Source organism: Silurus meridionalis, chromosome 23 (assembly GCF_014805685.1).
Source record: "Silurus meridionalis isolate SWU-2019-XX chromosome 23, ASM1480568v1, whole genome shotgun sequence".
Classification (NCBI taxonomy): Eukaryota; Metazoa; Chordata; class Actinopteri; order Siluriformes; family Siluridae; genus Silurus; species Silurus meridionalis.
In genome coordinates, this window is record NC_060906.1 from 1,023,056 (window position 1) to 1,044,345 (window position 21,290).

The 21,290-nt window shown below is 38.9% G+C and overlaps 1 protein-coding gene and 1 long non-coding RNA gene across 2 annotated transcripts; both read right to left on the reverse strand.

Moving 5' to 3' along the window:
- Positions 1-5,367: 5,367 nt before the first annotated feature.
- On the reverse strand, positions 5,368-5,749 carry LOC124376933. Its single transcript, XR_006924018.1, has 3 exons — positions 5,705-5,749; positions 5,569-5,631; positions 5,368-5,482 (listed from the first exon to the last, which is right to left on the reverse strand). It is a non-coding gene; the product is annotated as an uncharacterized LOC124376933 (long non-coding RNA).
- An 11,842-nt stretch (positions 5,750-17,591) lies between these two features.
- Positions 17,592-20,663, reverse strand: LOC124376812 (little elongation complex subunit 1-like). Its single transcript, XM_046836095.1, has 7 exons — positions 20,609-20,663; positions 20,223-20,391; positions 19,483-19,643; positions 19,043-19,233; positions 18,216-18,316; positions 18,023-18,121; positions 17,592-17,911 (listed from the first exon to the last, which is right to left on the reverse strand). Exons 2-7 carry the CDS (start codon positions 20,329-20,331, stop codon positions 17,721-17,723), a joined length of 852 nt encoding a protein of 283 aa, XP_046692051.1. The 5' UTR covers positions 20,332-20,391; positions 20,609-20,663; the 3' UTR covers positions 17,592-17,720.
- Positions 20,664-21,290: the final 627 nt, after the last annotated feature.

Here is a 21,290-nt window from a genome sequence, read left to right on the forward strand (position 1 = left end):
AAACACTTTCATGGCCAAAGTCTTTAAAGCCTTTTTCTCTGCACAGCATAACCAACTGCATATGTTCTGTGTTTGACCTGAGATGAATTGGCAAATTGACAAGAGAAAGGTATACAGCCAAAATTTTGTGTTTTTGTGAAATTACTGCACTTCAGTATTTGGCCATCTGAGCAATCACAAAGTACATCAGCAAGGTTTTTTTCAGGCAGGTGCAATGAAATGCACTTTCTCCCAAAATCTGAATTCAGCAGACACTTCAATGTGTCTTTCACAGGTACATAGTATGCAAATTGCTCTGTCCGATTCTCATCTCTACCTAAAAGTATTCTTTTTGGTTCAACGTATTTAAACACTTTTTTAAAGGTCTGACTCGTTGAATACTCTGTTGGCATTGGTCCTTTATGACACACAGAAAACAAGTCTGATTCCTTCACAGTAGCAAATATTTGAGAAATAGTCTCATTAGGTAATGACAAATTCTGCAAAAGTGAATGTAGCTTACTAAAAGTATATGTCTGTCCCAATTCATGAATATTTTGCATCTCATCTCCAATATTTTGTATTGTAGAAGCTGGAAGAAGAAACTGTCCTTGTAATTTCATATAAAATAGGCTCACATTTCTTAAATACAAATCATCAAAATTTTGAAATGAGCCAATTTCACTTACTTCAGACTCACCTGTATCTGAATGCAGGTCAGCAGGAAACTGCTCTGATGTCACTGACAGTGTCTCTGATGCAGAAGGCCGATGTGAATCTGTAATGCTGTTAACTGAACAGTTCCTGTGCTTCCTAGACATATGAGAAGTAAAAGAGGACCTGATGTGAAAACACTTTTGCACCCTCTTACAGGACAGTAAACTACACAACCTTCCTTAATATGGTTCTTTAAGTGAGCAACAAGACTAACCACATCCTGGCACTGATATCTACATAGTGAAACACTACAAATCAAATTCGTATCTACCACTGCATGTGCAGTCACAGCAGCAGTAGAGCTGTTATGGCGCCGATAAAAATGGCTCTTAAATGTTACGTATTTAGAAAACGACTGTTTGCAGTCACTAGCGACACATTTGAAAATGGCGCGAGGTTCGTTGCGATGCAGTCTGCAGTGCAGAACATATTCCCTCAGACTTTGCACCGTTAAACTACAAAAACAGCAAGTGTACATTTTAATGTATTTAAATCTCACTCGTCGTGAACTTAAGTGATAATCGAGGCGAGATATCGTGTAAACATGTTCACTTCACCATAGTTAAAACTGCACACTGCTAAACTGCGTCACAATCATTTTAAATTGAAGTACTCGAGCGAATTGTTCATTTCTAATGACTTGAATGAATGACTGTATATTAAAAGATAAAACTTTACCATGAATACAGCCAAGCAGTTCACGTCATGTGAGATATGATGCTAAAGATAAGAAAATAACACTTTTACCCCCTCAAGGGCTGTAGGTGAAATGAAAGTTTGAGAATGAGTTGTGTTCACCTGACACACTTCGTGAGGAAAATGATAAAGTCAGAAGGTTGTCGCGGTTTGCACGTTGCTCCTATTTCTGTTTCAGAGAAACACCGCCAGTTGAAAATCTCAAAATGCAACGTCATGACTGCTGTGATTGGACGCCATCAGCCAATGACTTTAAAACACAAAATGCTTATTAAATATATGGTTTCTTTTATTATGCAACGTAATTGCACGTATTGTACATCTATTGAGCCACTGAAAAATCCAAACAATTTAAGTTAAATTTAATTATAAAATTAAAATATGTACACACACACACACACACTCATTATATATATATATATATATATATATATATATATATATATATATATATATATATATATATATAGTGTGTGTGTGTGTGTGTGAGAGAGAGAGAGTGAGAGAAAGCTATAACACTATACTCTGAATAGGCGTCATTGAAAACCAAACGGTCATGTATTGTCAGTTTCTAATATTTTATTTTCATAGAGGTACACAAATTGGCAATATGCATCTGAGGCAAACAGTAATTAGCTAAATAGCTACATTTATTTTGGGTACTTTATTGTTGTTTTAAGGGATTCAGCTAAGGTTTTAACAAATAAATAATGCAAAAATATAATTTTCTTGTATTTACATTAAAAGCATTTAACTGTTCATTCCACAGTCATTTTATATTTTATAGTTTATATTTTATAGATTGTTTTGGTCGGTTTGACATTGATTATGATCATTCAGTCATCCTGCTTACAATTAATCAAAGAGGCACGTGTAGGTCAGACAAATATAACATAACATTTATAATGAAATAACCACAAATGTCTTTTCTGAGCTCACATCATTAGCAGTTTTATTCAACCCCCAAGTGACATTCAATCTTAGTACTTAGTACAACATCCTTTTACAGTTATAACAGCTTTTAAACGTGAAGCATAGCTTGACACAAGTGTCTTGCAGCGATCTACGGGTATCTTCGCCCATTCATCATGGGCAAAAGCCTCAGTTCAGTCACATTCTTAGGCTTGCGCACTGCAACTGCTTTCTTTAAGTCCCACCAGAGGTTCTCAATCGGATTTAAGTCTGGTGACTGCGATGGCCACTTCAAAATGTTCCAGCCTTTAATCTGCAACCATGCTCTAGTGGACTTGGAGGTATGCTTGGGATCATTGTCCTGTTGAAAGGTCCAACGTCTTCCAAGCCTCAGGTTTGTGACGGACTGCATCACATTGTCATCAATATCTCCTGGTACTGAAGAGAATTCATGGTACCTTGCACACGCTGAAGCTTCCCAGTACCTGCAGAAGCAAAACAGCCCCAAAGCATGATTGACTTCAGTACCCACATCTGACAAATCTTTTCTCAGTTCCTCAGCAGTCACACGGGCACTTTTCTCCACTCTACGCTTCAGGTAGTGCACAGCAGTCGAAATCAGCATCTTCTTTCTGCCACGACCAGGTAGCGTTTCAACAGTTCCCTTTGTCTTGAATTTGCGAATGATGCTTCCTATGGTGTCTCTTGGTATGTTTAACATCTTTGCAATCTTCTTATAGCCATTGCCCTTCCTGTGAAGAGTAATCACCTGTTCTCTTGTCTTCCTGGACCATTCTCTTGACCTCACCATGTTTGTAACCACACCAGTAAATGTCTAGAAGGAGCTGAGTATCACAGTCATTTTAAAGCTGCCTAATTGGTGCTTATTAGGCTTTATTGCTGCTCCCTGATATCCACAGGTGTTTTCAATACCTGATTGAAAACACTTCATTGAACCTCTGTTCTTCAGAGTGGTAGTCTTTAAGGGGTTGAATAATTATGTCAATGAAGAATTCACAAAAGAAACATTTACTACTGTATTACAAAACTAATTGATGTCATTTTAGTTGCATATGGTTCTTTAAGAAGTCCTTGTAGGATTTCATTCTGAATACAATTACAAATGTACACTAAATTCCCTAAAACCCTTTACAGCATTGGGGGTTGAACAATTTTGAACACAACTGTAAATACATGAAATCAGTCCTGGAGCAATCCAGAAAAGCCACATGTCTCATGAGTTTATAGTTCAAATCTTATGAAGATTTTCATAACACATGAGATTCCTACAAACATTTATCTGAGACTATGTCTGATCCTTTTCTCCCTCCCTCTGTTTGAGAGACACCTGCTAAACTCAGGTGATCATTCATACTCTACTCTCATACTCTATATTGTTGTCTGGCCATTCCAACCTCAACAATACACACACACACACACACACACACACACACACACACACACACACACACACACACACACACACACAAACTTACTTTTCAAGCATTTCCCCTATAAAAACAAACAGGCAATGAAACCAATAAAATCGTATAAAGCTATAAAGGGAGATATATTGTAACTTACAGATGTAGAGCTCCATGTCTCTGTTGTAAATCCGCCCCAAAATATTTTCCACATCGCTGCTTTTTATGCAAATCTCCGATAAAACAACTTATTTGATTGTCTATTTTTTCCCTTTTTTTTTTGTAAACAAAGTCCAGTTAGCACGAGCTATAAACAGCTGTTTGTGTTGAACTGAGAGCTGCATCACTCTCTGTGGGGTATTCCAGAAATCAGGTTATGTGACATACCTGGGTATGTTTAAGGGTAAGTTCGTGGATAACCTCGAATTTCGGTTCCAAAAACGGAGGTAACTTTCTGGGTATGTATGTAACCATAGCAACTGACTCTTTGAAGATAAGCTGCTCGGGAGCAGGTTATGTTTTAGTGTAACTTCGGCGTGCCCTTTTGAAGAGGATCCTTTGGACGTAGAAGCACAAATGATACAATTTTTTTTTGTCGGGAGAGGGTTATAACACCGCGTATTGATGTGTTTGCAGACCCTAATGAATATTTGAAAGAGCGTTATAATTTTTCAAAAGATTTGTTAGTTTATTTAACACGTCTTTTAAAACCGCATATCGCAAATGTGACAAACCGCGGTTCTGTGTGTAAGGCAACTGTGTGTAAAGCCGTTCGTACAGTATGTCTGGCACTTGAACAGTTCTTGAACAACTGAATTTCTTCCCTTCTTAAAATCATTAAAGTCATTACTTTTGCCACTAACTAGGTAAAATGTGAGGCAACCCAAATCATTACCAATGTCGAGGCAAAATGGCCAGGATCTGTGCATAATGCCAGAATTTTCCACGAGTCATCATTGTCAGACATTTCAGCAGGGTATGTTTTGCTTTATACAATTGTTTTTTTTTTTTCCTTTTTACTATATTTGTGTTGTACACTTCAATCATTACAGGACAGTACAATGGTTACTTGCTGGGGGACAGAGGATACCCCTGTCTGCCCTTTTTAAAGACACCCTACCCTGAACCTGAGCCTGGACCACAGACACGGTTTAACCTGGCTCACAGCCGAACACGGGCCATGGTGGGGATGACTATATGGATCCTCAAATCTCGGTTTCAGAGTCTGCGTGGGCTCCGGGTTAGTCCAGAGAGGGCATGCGACATTATAGTGGCTTGTGTTGTGCTTCACAATATTGCCACTATAAGAGGAGAGAGCCCCCCTCCTAGTATTAAGGAAGATGGCCCAGAGAAACACCTACAGATTTTAGAGGCCAACAGAGACGGAAGACTTTTGAGAGACAGGATCTGTCAAAATCACTTTTATTAAATTGTTTGCACTGGTCTGCCAGGCAGTTTATTTCTTTATTTCCTGAAAAACAATAAAAGTAAAAGTCAATAATTTTTTTTTTATATTGCTTTACACATACACACCCACACACACACACACACACACACACACACACACACACACCACTTTTAACATGCAACAGATTAATATTCAGACAAGTTCTCACCTTAAGGCGATGCTCCAGTAATTTAATTTCAAGTGCTGCTTTTTTCTCTTCCATTTGAAGCTGGAGAAGGTCCATCTCCATGTCACTTTTTCTTATTTGTTTTTGAAGATGGACCTTATACAGCTCCTTTGCTGGCAACTAGGAAGGTGGGAAAAATGTAATGAATGAGACTCTTTGGTCAGACAATAAAATTCAAATATGGACACCTGGACACAAATTCTTACCCTGCTTAGATTGTGTGCTGAGGTTGAAGGACCCTCATCTGTGGGCAAATCCCTGGGTATGTACTGTGAAAGGACAATGGCAGTTTGTTACTCTAATGCAAAAAGGGGCCATACATTATAATGGTATGCATCATACCTCAGTGGATCTACCAGCATTGTCCAAAGCAGATGTGGTCTCTTCATTGTCATCATCATCCTACAGGAGAAATATTCAAGTATACATTATCTGGCAAAGAAAATACCTAAACGCAACTAAAAGTACCTGACAACAAATCACTTACAACTGTGACAGACTGTGTTCTTTCTGGAGGGTCCAATAATACAATACGTCCATCAGTATCTATAAGAACACACAACCCATTAAATTCTCAATATTATCAAAAAAAATAATACATGAAAAGAGTAAGATGTCAGACTAAGATCACAGTAGCCTGTATATCATATGCAGTTAAATAAAATAAACCTACATACAAATTAATCTTGTTCAAAAAGCCTTTAAGTGACAGAGATAGTAATTTATTAGGACAAAAAATGAAAACAAATCATAGAGGTAAACTTTCATTTCACCATTTTTTCACCATCACTTGTGGTGCATGGTGTGTGTGATGAACTGCCCCCTGGAATGCCAGCAACCACTGGTCGCCCTTTATAAAGGGACAGAGCCAGCTCCTCAGATGGGGTGAGGGGAGGTGGTGGTGGACCCCCACCAGTAAGACGGGCTTCAGTCTTCTTTCTATTAGCTACATGACAGAATGAATAGACTAAATCCTGTTATAATAATAGTTCAGTAATTGTGTAATGAAATATGACCTTTTTGCAGAATGTGTTTGTGTTTCATTTTGACTTGGCTTAAAGTTCTTGTGGCTCCAGAAGGATTACACCTTATTAAATAAGAAATATACATTTATTTTAAACTAAAGAAATAAATGGCAGGAAAAGTAAATGCTTTCATAGTGATATAACATTCAAAAGGATGTATAAGTCATACTTCATTATTTTGCAATATAATAAAACGAGAGCCAATACCAAATTTGTATTTAATACACTTACGCATTTACTCTGTCCGGTATTTTTTGCCAAGTAACTCTCTTGCTTTAGCCGATGCAGCTGTATTGCTTCTTCTTAATATTATTGGCTTAAACTTCTTATAAGTGTGCATTAAAACCTCCAACTCTGCCTCTGTGAACTCTGCCTCTGTAAACTCCGCCTCTGTGAACTCCGCCTCTGTGAAATACGCCGCTCTCTATTTTTAGCTTTGAGTTTCCATGGTGACTCGTGAAATCGGTGATCCATTGAAAATGTCTTTATATATGCACCGTGCACGCGCATAACCTCTGGGTAACCAGTTGGAGGTTGATTAAACTAACTCTTCTCAGGAAAACAGGAGGAGACATACTTTAACTGTGACGTTATGTGACGTGTCACTGAAACTTGAATTGTGAATACATAGGGTTGTTTTTACTCTGGACAGGAAACACAGAAGATGATGCGGGTTAACAGAATAATTCACAAGTCTGTCTGTCTGAGTTTTAACCTGTGCATCTTCTGGGATCTGAAGTTCCAGGTGCCACCCAGTAAACTCCATGCAGTGGGTCCAGTAGAATGGGGAATAATACAAACAGAGACACAGGGTTTATTTTTTTGTTCATGTTTGTTGTTATTATTGTTTTAAAATCTGATTAAAAAATGTGAGAAATCCTTTTGTGTTATTTCATCTTCAGGCGATGGTGAAGGTTTGGAGGTGGTTGAAACATACACCTCATATAAAGAATCTAAAAACCAACAAGAAATACGTCACACATTTTAACAGCAGGAACAAGAAGCACCAAGTGTTCAGAATGCAGCCACATCATTATTCACATATCAGATCACTGTATTTTCATGTGAAACAAACATGTAACATCTGTAACTTACACAAAAGCAGCATTTCACACGAAAGAATCAAACGTACAAATTCACACGTGATGAAATGACACACGATTACATGTTCATTAGCTGAATGAGATCTAACACACTCGTTCACACACTCGTTCACAGTGAGGTTCTGTAACAGCATGTGCTTTTGAAGAGAAACTTCAGTTTGGATTCTGCAGAGGTCCAATAATATTATTGTGCCTGATGGCATTAACATCAATTCTGTTTATTCTGTGCACCTGCCAGAGATTTCTGTAGTTCCTTCAGTGTTGCTGTTGGCCTGTTGGTAGCTCTATAATTAGTTTCTCCTCATCCTCTTATCATTATATATATATATATATATATATATATATTAGTGATGTGAAAAAGTGTTTGCCCCTTCATGATTTCTTATTTTTTTGCACGTTTGTCACACTTTAATGTTTCAGATCATCAAACTAATTTAAATATTAGTAAACGATACACAAATGAACACAACATGCAGTTTTTACATTTTTTTTTTTTTTTTTTTATTATTATTGAGGGAAAACAAAACCCATAACAACATGGCCTTGTGTGAAATACTTTAAAATCTCTTTCGCCACACCCAGGCCTGATTACTGCCACACCTGTTAGCAATCAAGAAATCTCTTAAATAGGAGCTGCCTGATAAAGTGAAGTCGAAGATTAATTAATTAATTGGATAAAAAACAAACTTTTAATGAGATTTTTGTTAATTATAACTGTATAAAAAGCTTATTGAGGGTATTTATGTATAAAAATGTACTTCAGACAAATAAACGATGATTAATTTAGACATTTTAAAGTTTAAATGCTTGTTGACGAGTTCATGTGGGATTTCATCTTGAACACATTCACTCATGCTGGATTTCTTCTTTCTGTAAATAACACTAAACTAAAGAATCATTTCATGAATTGAATGAATGAAGCAATTTGTGTAAATCAATATTTGTATTTTTACATATGGCAAGTTGACAAACACACTTAAAAAATCTATATAAAATATAATACAACATTGTTTTGACAATTTTAATTTTAAATACAGTGATTTTGTTCAGGTCATCTTTAAACAGATTACGATGCCAAAAGAAAACTCCTGAAAGAAATAGCTTTACCCTAGATTTCAGTGGTTTCAGTTCACAGGAGGACCAATGACTTTATCGGTAGGCTCCTGTTTTGTTACAAGTAGTGTTACACGCACTGTCTTTCGTTAAAGCCTGTGTTCAGTTGTTTAGTTTCAGTGTAGTTTTATTATTATTTTTTAATTTCAGTGGGTGTGGCTTATACATGTGTGCGCTTTATAGTCCAGAAATTACAGTAGTTGATGCTTTTGTTACATCTAGATTAGACTACTGTAACGCTTTACTGTCTGGGTGTGCGAGTAAGTGCAGAAATAAGCTTCAGTTAGTTCAGAATGCAGCAGCAAGAGTCCTCACTAGATCTAGGAAATATGATCACATCACCCCTGTTTTAATCATCTACACTGCTCCCAATTACATCTCACACTGATTATAAAATACTACTACTGACGTATAAAGCACTTAACGGTCTCGCACCGCAGTATCTGAGTGAACTTCTGTACCAGTATGATCCTCCACGCCTACTTAGATCAAAAGGTGCTGGTTATCTGTTGGTTCCTCAAATAATGAAGACTACAGCAGGGGGCAGATCTTTCTCTTATAAACCCCACAGTTATGGAACAGCCTTCCAACCAGTGTTCGGGACTCGGACACAGTCTCAGTGTTCAAGTCGAGGTTGAACACATTTATTTAGTCAAGTCTTTGATCAGTAGATTTATTTTCAGGTAAAGATGCAGATCTGGAGGGATCATGGATACAGAGTGTTTGGTGAACTGGGATATTTGTATGCTGTCGTCCCCTCACATTCACACGTTCACTCAGGTTTGTTGACGGTGGTGTGGTGGGTTTTATATCAATAAAGATAGATCTATTTTTGTACTTTATTATATGTATAACATGTGCTCACATGCTGAATCTAAACCTGCCCAGAGCTTTGCAGATATTTTGCTCTCCACTGCTGCCATTTCCTGTTCTTAATGAATTATTGAAGAAGTTGTGTATTAAGTGATTGATCTGTTGTTTGGCCTTTAGTTTTTCCTTCCATTTATTTCTCTCAGATTCCAAAGTTTCCTCCAGCAGAGCAACACGTTCCTCCAGTCGCTCTCTGTCTCTCATCAAATCATCTCTCTCATCCTTTGCAGTCTTCTTCTCTTCCTCACAGTGAATCAGGGAATTCTGGAGATCCCTGGTGGTTTGGAGCTGTGAGGTGATCATCTCCTCAATGTCTAATTTGGTCTTCTTTTTTTCTTTCCTGAATTTATATTGCTCAAATTTTAAAGTTTCCCCCAGCTGAGCAACATGTTCCTCCAGTTGCTCTCGGTCTCTCATTAAATTATTTCTCTCATGCTTTGCAATCTTCTTCTCTTCTTTACAGTAAATCAGGGAATCCTGCAGATCCCTGGTGGTTTGGCGCTGTAAGGGGACCCTCTCCTCCATGTCTAATTTAATCATCTCTTTTTCTTTTTCAAATTTATTTTGTACAAATTTCGAAGTGGCCTCCAGCTGAGCAACACGTTCCTCCAGTCGCTCTCTGTCTCTCATTAAATATATTTTCTCTTCCTCACAATGATTCAGGGAATCCTGCAGCTCTATGATGGTTTGAAAGTGTCTGGTGGTCATCTCCTCCATGTCTAGTTTAATCATCTCTTTTTCTTTTTCAAATTTATTTTGTTCAAAATTCAAAGTGGCCTCCAGCTGAGCAACACGTTGCTCCAGTCGTTCTCTGTCGCTCCTCAATTGATCGCTCTCATGATCTGCACACTTCTTTTCCTCAGAGTGATTCAGGGAATCCTGGAGCGTCCTGGTGGTCCTGAGCTGTAAGTTATTACTCGTCTTCATGACTCGCTTTTCCTTCTTTCTTTTCTTCTCCCAATAACTTCTCTCATATTTAAGAATGGCCTCCAGCTGAGCGACTTGTTCCACCAGTTGTCTTCGTTCTCTCATCAAAATCTCTCTCTCATTCTTTGCGGTTTTCTGCTCTTCTTTACAGTAAATCAGGGAATCCTGAAGCTCCGTGATGGTCTGGAGCTGTAACTTGTTCCTCTCCTCCATGTCAAGTTTTGCCTTCTTTCCCGTCTCTCTTTTTAATGTGGCCTCAAGCTGAGCAACACGTTCCTGCAGTTGTTTTTGTTCTCTCGCCCAGCTTTCTCTCTCACTTTCTACAATTTTCTCTTGTTCCTCATGGAGTTTCAGTGAAGACAGAAGCTTAGTGATGTTCTGGAGGTGTGTGGCATTTCTCTCATTTATCTCCTGTTTCCGGTCCTTTCGCTCAGAGGTCAAAGTAGCCTCCAGCTCTTGTACCATCTGTACCAGAATGTCTTTCTCTTCTGTCTCTGGTGTTCTCTTCTCCTTTATCAGATTAAGAAATGAATTCAACTCTGCTGCTACTTTCTCTATGTGTTTCAGTGCCTCCTTCTTTTCAGCAGCTTGTTTAGATTTCTTTTCTCTTACGCTTTGAAAAATCTCTTCCAGTTCCATTCTTAACTTTGTCTCGTTACTCAGTAACTGATCAGAGAAATACTGAGTGGTCTGACTTATACAGACTTGTCATACTGTGATGTCACACATTGAAGCCCCGCCCTTCTGTGACGTCACATCTGTGCGCTCCTGCGCATGTGCTGAATGTTGCAGAATCATAAATGACCAGTAGGTGGCAGTGTGATGTGTATTAGAGCTTACTGTCACAGCAGGTAATTAGAAGTAGGGGAGCTCTAATGACATCATTAATAGCGAGGACAAGACACACAGCAGTTCGGGATTTTTTTATTGACTTTATTGATTAATTGATTTGGAGTATAATTGTGTTTCTGATCAAAGTAAGTTCATGTTTCAAAATAAAATCTATCAATACATTTAAAATTCTAACAATATATTATAACAATTTTATTCATCCATTAAATAAATGGTGTCAGCGTCAGAGTCGTGTATTTACATGATCTGTTTCCAGGGTTTTCACGAACACAACTCTGTTATTACTGTTCTCTTTTCACAGCGCGTCTCTTTCAGTTCTAATGAAAGTTCTCATGTATTAAGAGGGAATTTTATGAATGATCAATAATGAAACACCTTCATTACTGTTAGTTATTTACATATTTATTTACAGTAATAAAACTATTTCTTGTTTTATTATGTTAATTTTATTATGTTACTTTACATAATGTGTGTGTTTGACCGGTACACAGTGTGTGTTTAGTAAAGTTTTGTAGGACATTATGAGGACAGTGTGACTTACGCTGTAGATGGAACCACTGCATGTTCCTGGATGGATGGAGGTAGGGCTTGGTGTGGCGGCTGCTCCCTGTCCACTGCTCAGCCATAGTGATACACAGTGACCTCCTGCTCACCAGCTTTCCATTCAACTCTCTGATGGCATTAGTGTCTTCATCCAGAGAGGAATATCAGACAAATCCAAAGCCTTTGCACCGTCCATTGTGCAGTAGCACCTGTAGAAGTGAGTGAGGAGATACAGAAAGCAAAAAGATGAGCATTACACCACTCTTATGTAGAAAACCATGAGAAATAACAAGCACCGTCTGTATCCCATAATATAAACAGAACAGCTGTGTTCTTTTATTATCAACGTTCTGGTCTCACTGGTGAATGAACAATGAAGCACTTTATTTGAAACAAACACAGCTGTGACCAAAACCTGCTCCAGATCATGAAGGTCTCTATAAAACACACTGAAAATAGAATCAGTATAGTTCCTGTGTGTCCAGTCTGAGAGGCTTTGGTGTGAATCGCCTGTTCCACTGCTGCTGGTTTTCTTTTCCAGGATCTGCAACTGGAACATCTGTAGATGCAGACAATCATCTCATGTTAGCATCTAATCAGAAGGTAAATTATGCTAACATTAATAGTTCATTTCTGCTTTAAATCTTTAAAGGCACTTAACGCAAAACTAATCGGACGGCGTTGACTCACTCTGTGGATGGATGTTCTTGTTTTCGTTGAGTCTTGGGTCTGGGCAGGGTTTTGAAGGCGAGATGGTTTCTACCTTCTTGCTGTGACTTCGTCCCTGGGTGGTCTGAGAGGGACTTTAGTACACAGTCCTGCTGCCCAGCACCCTGTCGTTCATCTCCATGATGTCTACTCGAGCCTCATCAGGAGATGAAAACGTCACATACCCGATGCCTTTTGAGCGTCCGTTCTCCATCATGACCTGTACGGGACAGCGAGCAGAAACACAAAGCAAAGAACGCACATCAAACGTGTTAGAGGTTCACAATACCAGAGCTCTCCATATTCAGAAAATACTCCAGCTGAGTACAGGGAGGAAACCCCAAGTTACTGAGAAAGAAGGAAAATGTAAGGATCAGGAGTTATAAATGACGTGTGCAGTGAGGACAGTCCCAAATCTCAGGAACGCTTCGTACACGTCCATCATCCACAGTACAGTCCAGATTTCTCAGCAGCAGTGTGACTGTCTACAAAACAACAACCAGTGTGTTCATCACTTCATTTACATTTCTTTAGGTAAAAAAAACAGGAAACATTCGGCATTAGACTTTTGAGTAAGTTGTGCTGTGTGATTCATGATAATCAGATTTATGGTGAGACATAAACACCTTCAACAAAGTCAGACTCATAAATAATAATTTACCTGATTATCTACGCACAGTTATACACCATCTGCTTCTCAACCATCTGCTCCTCCACCTTCTGCTCCTCTACCTTCTGACCAAATGTAAAAGCAAGCGTATTCATAATAATGCTAACAATAACCCCATTGGGTGTAAATATGTCATCAAGCTGTGGACATCTCATGACGCAGACAGTAGTGTCTCTGGCGCCAGTGGGAGACGGAGCTGTGTGGTGCACTCACCCTTTAAAAAACTGAGATGTGGAGAGGATCCCAGCCTGCAGCAGCTGATGGAACAGATGACCCATGTGGACACTTGTGATCTGGTTTCGCTTCAGCGTGGTCTCCACACCCACCCGAACAAAAATGTACAGCATCCCGCCCTGGTCCAGTTCCTCCACGCAATGCGAGACCTCCTGCACATGAACCCACCACCATTATGTGACGCAGTAACAAGATAATAACCCATGTGTATTCAACTAAATGTGATCATAAGACACTGCATGAGATGTGTAGAAACTCCTCAATAATGGATTTAGACCGTTTCTCCATTTATTTTTAACATCAATAAGCCGCACCTGTCTATAAGCCGTGTCTACACTAATAAACTTTACACAGGCTTTAACGAAAGACACGTTACACACGGTGTAATGGGTGAAATATGTTGCGCTTTCTTTAGGAGCATAGCGGTATTTTGGGAATAGCATGTCACTGCATACTTCCGCTATTACTGCGTGTGTGGAGACCGAGGATTATGTCCTTATTATTTTCTGATGCTGATTTCTAAGTTTCTTTGACTAACCCATAACGCTGTTGCCAACAAAAATAAAAAAGCACGAGTTTTGGAAACCTGTCTGTGCTTATATGATTTCTGTTGCAACTGGAGTTAGTGAGCTCTCCCTTCACTCAGACTCAACACGTTACAACGGCTTGTATCTAAACAGTAGCCGATCAAGTAACTCATTGTTCACTGTCTTCCTCCTTCCTTTCACAACTACTGTGGTACTTTGACCTACGAGTGCATTAATGAACGAGTTTTCCGAGGTACAAGCGGTCACTCAGTCGATTTTTTTTTTGTAGTCAACACCATTTAACATGCACAACAGTTTAACAATTTGCAATACGTCTTAATTAAAACATGTTGGAAAATGCTGGACTACACGTTTAATTTAGTCACATTGTAAAAGATTGTAACCAATTAAAATCCAGTGCAGGGACAGCGACAAGCCCTAAACTCACCTCTCTGAGCGATTGGGAGTCGTCAGGACGAGGAGCCGTGTCTGTTTCGGCTCATCGATGGTGAATAGAGCAGAAGCTGGAACCTCTGGGGGCACGTGCACAGGCTCTGTTTTATCTGGCTTTGGTGTGACGGCTTGTGCAGGACCGGGTTTAGCTGAAGAGGTAGACTTTTCAGTGCCATCTAATGCAGCAGATTTTACTGAATAACTCTCAAGCTGTTCATTTGTAGACAACAGAGACAGTAGCACATAAATCACAGACTAGACAAGTAAAAAAAAAAAAAATATTGGGACTTACCTGGTTTCAAGTCGGCAGGAGCAGGGGGTCCCTGAGCTCTGTCCACATTATAGACACGCTCATTTTCCACCACTTGGTTCAGTTGCTGGGATTTAAGGTGGAAAGCGTGAGGATAATGAGACTTTGGACATAAAATAGAAAGAGAAAGAAGGGAAAACAGAGTGCACACATGAATAAAAAATAGTGGAAAAGGGAAATGGTAATACAGGTAAATATAAGGAGGAAGGCTGGTGAGCTATTAGCCAGAAGAATCTGCTTCCTCTATGAATGCGTGTGTGACTGTTACCTGCAGAGGCATAGGGACGGAAAAGACATTTCCCACTGGCAGAGTGAGCTTCTGACTCCTGCCAGCTTCTAAAATGATCTCCTCCGTGATGTCCTTGTTGTCCTGGTTAGGATCTCGGACAACGATCTTAATGGGAAATAAATAGCACATGATCAGAGATAAATAGGTTCATTACTCAGTAAATAAACCAGTACTGAAACAAAGAGTAAGCACACGCACCGTTTTCCTCTTCCTCTTGGTAGATGGATGTTGCTGCAATGGAGGGACCATTGGGAATGGAGTCTGGTTGTACACGGCCTGATCATTATAGTAGAACATCCCTGCAGCCGACACTTCGAGAAACACTCGGAGTTGAGGTGCTGAGAGCGTTAGGTTCAACCCGGTAATTTACCTGAGATGAGTGAGCGTCCGCCCTGGATGTTTCCAGCACCGCTTTCCGCTCTAGCATCTGGGCATGCTTTACCTGTTTCTCCAAAGCCTCCATCTTCAACTCCACCGTTCTCAACTCAAACGAGTTCTCACCTGTGCTCAAAGTCAGACACACAGCCGGCATAGTGCTTATAATAGCAGATAGAGTAAAGATACAGAGATGTGATAGAGTGAGAGGGAATGAATATAGTCAACACTAGTGATAGTCGAGTTAACTAACTACAGGCACAAGTCGGGAAGACAACAACAATTTAGCATTATTAAAAGGGGAAAAAAGGAGAGATAAATAGTAAAGTTTGTTTAAAAATGCAGAGAGAAATACAAGTCAAACACAGGAAGCTACGTCACAGGAAGCCTGCAAGCAGAGAGTCTCCTTTCCACGTCATGACCTGCCCCCATCCTGCTGCCACCTAAAAAGAGAAATAACTAACAACAATCTGCACTTACTTTATCTTTAATAAGAGTTTACAGTAAATACATTTACAAATAAATACATAAAATATAAAAATAATAAATTGGCAATTCACACAACAAACAAATTAAATAAATGTTTTCACTACAAAGTAATTTCACTAAAAACAGACCTTTCTTGCTTTGTTTGATGCAAATCATCAATTACATTATCATTGCAAATCTGACCAGCAGTTGTTTTATTGATGTTTATGACAGCGAGGCTGCTGAGGTGCTCCTGTGACATGGTGGATCTCAGGTATGATTTCATTAGTTTCAGTTTTAAAAAGCTTCTTTCTGCTTCAGCTACAGTCACTGGAAGTGAAAGACAAAGTCTGTCTGTGTGTGTGTGTGTGTGTGTGTGTGTGTGTGTGTGTGTGTGTGTGTGTGTGTGTGTGTGTGTGTGGTCATGGTATAAGCTGTTGATATTTAGTGCTGTGTAGAGGAAGATGAAGGTTGTTACACGGCTTGTATCTAAACAGTAGCCTTGTTTTAAATTATTTCCAGTAAAACTATAAAATATAGGTGCTGTCTGATTCACATTATAAATGAAACACAAACAGTAAGAATAATTACATCTGGTCTTCCTGCACATAAATGTCTTTATTTAAACACTTCTTTATCATACAGTACTGTTTAATCTTCCAATTCATTTTAAAAAGTGTTCGATGTCCAGTAGATGGCAGTAATGTTCTACTAAACTTTAGCTCCCTCTAGCGGTATCACGATGAATTACACTGTACTACACTTTTAAAGGGAATTTTACATCAAATGTTGGTTTTTTTAATAAACCAAGTTATAAACAAACATTACCAAATGAACCACTTCGAATTACAAATAACACAAATCCCCAAATTATACACAACTATATAGTCAAATATTGTTAAAACGTTTCATGTGACTCAAAAAATTAAATGTTACAAAATCTCGGATCTCTGGAAACCCAGACATTATTACACTTTAAAACTTTTAGAATAGACTTTAAATCAGAATATTTAAGAATAAAATAATATTTTCCTCATCTGTGCTTCATGCAATCTTAAATAAAATTTTTTTACTGTCCACTTTTTCTTTTCTTTTTTATTTCTTGTAAACAAAGCTCAGTTAGCACGAGCTGTAAAGAGCTGCATTCCACTTCCTGCCAGGTGCGTCACAGTGCACGTCACGTCATGAGGTTGTTTACCATTCATGGTGAGATGTTCAGCTCTGCATAGATCACTTTCTAAATGTGTGAGACATCAGTGGAAAGATTTTGGGCCCTGGATAAAAGAATGTAAGGAAACAACACGCTGGGAACCGAACCTCAGACCCCACTGTAATGTAGAACACAGACACACTGTATGACATTAAATCAGTTCACATTTATTAACAACATCCCGACTTCCCAAGCCATGGCATAATGACACCAGACTCTTTCTCCAAATAATTATAGAGGATCCTCACATACACAAAGCTTCTGTGTCTAAACTGCAATTTGTACAACAGGTAAACTTCTTGGGGCATCTGATATCAGAACAATGTAAAACTTTGAAGGAGAAAAAAAAAGAGGCAGGCGGTGATTGAGGGGCAGTAATTGAATGCTCTCTGTGATGAAGAGACATTAGACGTGATTGAAATTCAAAATCTTTATTTCTTGAAATAAAACTTTAAATTAGAATTTATTATAAATTTAAGATGGTGAAACAACATGCACACTAAAGTAGATGAAACGTTCGAATTTCACCATCTTCCTCTATTCCTGAATCATTTTCCATCTCTTCAAGTTGCTTAAACAGATCCTCGAAGCTGTCGATGTCAAAGACTGGTACAGAATCCAGGAGCTCTGTGCTGTTGTGGGGGTCTTCAGAATGTACAAAGTTTTAGAGATAAATCACGATTATGATCTTTGTGACTCGGTCTGACGACAAAGGAAGCTGATTTGCGTAATGCATTTGATGACGGCTGGGGGAACGCGTTGTGTGCTGTTTTTCCTCCATGATTCCAAAGTCTTCAGAGCTGCTTCAGGGTTGCTGGGTGCCAGATCATGAATGGCATAGATGACTGAGAGCTGCACTTCCCATGGCATACCTACACACAACATCCAATACAAAATTAGGACTTGCTGAAGCACAAAACTTAAAATCAGAGAATAAAGATAAAGATCGATAAAAACATCTTTATTTGATGCTTCAGAAATACCTTTTGAGAGTTGTTGTGTTACAAACTGATTAATGCTTTTTGCCAGAATTTGAAATGACATTGGCAGGTTCTCCTTAAGTCCTAGTTGACCAAGTCGCCCTGTTTGAGAAGGACAAAGACCACGAGTGAAAAGCTGAAGAATCCAGAAATAATGTGAGATGTTGCTCTGAAACAGGATTTACAGTAAACTTACCAAGTAGCCTGAAAACTGCTGCTACACAGACGTCTCGGAACGGTGTTTGCTCTGTTCTTGCTTGCCTCAGCCAAGTGTTCAGGATCAGCCAAAGATCCTTCCTAGTAAATAAAAAAGAGGAGAAATGGATATGTTGAGGGTCTTTGTGGTGGTTATGGAGCAGCCATTGTGGTTTTACGATTAATTATGAGTTTATACAAGAATGGGAACTTGCAATGTTTCAAACAACCACTAGAACTTTGACCCTTAATGGAAAAAGTCAGGAATAAGAACTAGGTCCTAAAGGTAATGATGCTTTATAATGTACTTTACACCACTGAGAAAGCCGGGGGCAGAGCACTGGGTCAGCCATGACTACAGCACCCCTGGAGCACAGAGAGTTAAGGGTCTTGCTCAAGGGCCTAAAAGTGGAACTTGGTGATCCTGGGGCTTGAACCCCGACCTTCCGATCAGTAATCCAGAGCCTTCACCACTGAGCTACCACTTCCTAAAAAAAGACCCTCTCATGGTGAAATACTTACAGCTAAAGTTACAGAATTCTCTCTGACTGTCTGAGCACTGATCCTGGAAACTTCATTTATAAATGCAAAATAGAAATTTCCTCACAGAAACATCACTATATCAACAATTACCCAGTTTTTCCCTCTGAGATCTTATTGTGTTAAAGATAAGATATAAAAATGGCGCCCAAATATCAACTTTGTGACCGAAATCCTCTCAGCACTGATGTTATAGAAAAAATCGTCATTTCTGATCATTTGGATTCAAAAGTTCAAGTATTAAAAAGCTGAGAATGAAATATGTTGAAGATGTTTTGCATTCAGTACCGTATAATATTGGTAATGGTCCAAGTCCAGCCCAGTTGTGCACACAGAAGATCCAGGCTGAAGATGTAGTTCCAGGTAGCAGGGCAGAGATCATAACCATACCAGCTGTTCTTCAGGAACCTCAGACTGCTGTCTTCCAGAAAAGACTTCAGGGTGCTGGTGATCATATTGTAGATGTTTCCTGGAGGCTCCTGGCAAAAAAATGCATTATTATTTAATACCCAGTGCAATAAAACACTGTTTAACTGACAGCATAGTTCAACATAAATGTACAAAGAATTTGTCCCACTAGAGTACACTGATACTTGGAAATCAAAAGTAGATTAAGAAGGCAGTAAAATACATGAAAAGTCCAGTTAAAAAAAGATGCTTGATGACAGTTCTGGCCTGCCAGTAATAAACATTGACACTGAGAGGAACACTAAAGATCAACAACTTACCTCATCCCAGTGCAGATAGTTGCTGAGCAAGTAAAATATCTTTCCCTTTGCTTTCCGGTTGCTCACTACGTGAATCGATCGGCATAAAGAACTTTCATGGGACAAAATACTCGGCCATGCTGTGATCATGACCATAATCACTTTGGGGGCTTCAAGAAAGTCTGCAAAGCAACAAAACAACAGGATGTAAATACACTGTATAAAAGAAATACATTGGATAGATAAAGTCAACACACTCGTATGACATTGCAGGGTTTTTTTAAATATAAGATGGAAATAACAACATCAATAATATAAATATGCAAGCCAGTGATTCAGTCAGTAACCAAAACCATGTGGGAAAACACCATACTGACAGTGAAGCATAGTGGGTTTAACATAATGCTTTGGGGCTGCTGGTCAAAACGCTGAAAGAAAGCTGAGGAATTTCAATTTCAACATGTCAATGACCCAAAGCACACATCAAATTAAAGATGTGGCTTCAGGAAAGGAGAATCAAAGTTCTGGAATGTTCCAGCCAGAGCCCAGATCTCAATTCGAGCTGTACACAGGAGAGCACCTTACAATTTGAAGGAACTTTTTTTGCAAAGAAGAGTGGGATAAAATTCCCAAGTGTAGATTCGTTTTTTGTTTATTGTTAGATCACATTAAAGATTTATTAGATCACACAATTGACTTCTCTGTATCAGTGTCTAGATCATTTTTAGTAGATAAGTAATGAAATATCAGTATAATCTCACCTTCTTTAAGGAGTCTGTAGGCGAGACCATGTGCTTTGTGAGAGTCTCCTCTCTGTTGACACACGCCTACATAAACCCTACAGAGAGACTGCAGGAGATCATGTCCCATAATCCCTCTCTCCACCTTGATCTTCTCCAAAATCTCAGACAGAAACGTCTCTGCTAAGGACTAAATAAGACGGAAGAAAATTATTATTTGATATATACAACTAGACCGGGTTTAGGAAAACTACTAGATGTTGTATAAACCAAAACCTAGAGTCAGAATTTGCCAGGACCAGTGAATTATGGATCGACTTTAAAACATTTTAAACTCAAATCCACAGCTAAAGAATAAAGTGTTTAAATCACATGCACACTAAATAAAACAGAAGATAAGAACTGACCTCGTTTACACAAAACTCAGAAATGACGTGTTTCTCTTCATCTCTCAGAACAGGAAGTTCACTTGTTCCTGTGAGAAGTGCATGAATCCTGTCTGTAGGTAAAACATCAGAACAGGACTTTTGTAGTGTTTCTAATGCACTGGAGATGAGAGATTGTGTTGTGTGTGTTGTGTTTGTAGGATCAGGTGAAGCAGCATCAAGTCGAGGCTTTTGAGCTTTCCTGGGTGGTGACATGTCTGATCCAGTTCTCTTTGCTGTGGGCTTTGGGTCTGTATGAATATAAAATAAAACAAGTACAATAAAATAAACAATAAAACAAAGCTGCATGTTTGATTTCTGCATAATGAATATAACTTTCAATCTGATCATCTGATCATTTGAGGGAAATGTACAAATAGCTTTAGCACAAGTGTACAGTGGAACCCACTTATCTCGACCTCGGTGAACTCGCCAACCCTATTAAGTCAACGTTTTTGAAGTGGAACCGCCAAATTCTCGCTTTGTCTTAGCATTTTTTAATCAGTTAAGTCGATTCTTTTTATGTCGCTGAACCCTAATATCTCGAGCACAAGGCAGAGCAAATTTGCCACTGAACGTCGGTTATCTCGATCGGCACTGTGCAGCCGCAGAAGAACAACGTCCAACGTGAACCAACATATACCAACAATAACGGATGGTGAGA

What these genes read in the sequence shown, in the direction of transcription:
- LOC124376812 (XM_046836095.1), bottom strand. Translation starts at nt 20,331, where the DNA reads ATGGGACATGATCTCCTGCAGTCTCTCTGTAGGGTTTATGTAGGCGTG. An exon ending in CTACAGACTCCTTAAAGAAG is followed by an intron (nt 19,644 to 20,222) that starts GTGAGATTATAC and finishes GTTGCTTTGCAG; the next exon opens with ACTTTCTTGAAGCCCCCAAA. An exon ending in AACACAACAACTCTCAAAAG is followed by an intron (nt 17,912 to 18,022) that starts GTATTTCTGAAG and finishes TGTTGTGTGTAG; the next exon opens with GTATGCCATGGGAAGTGCAG.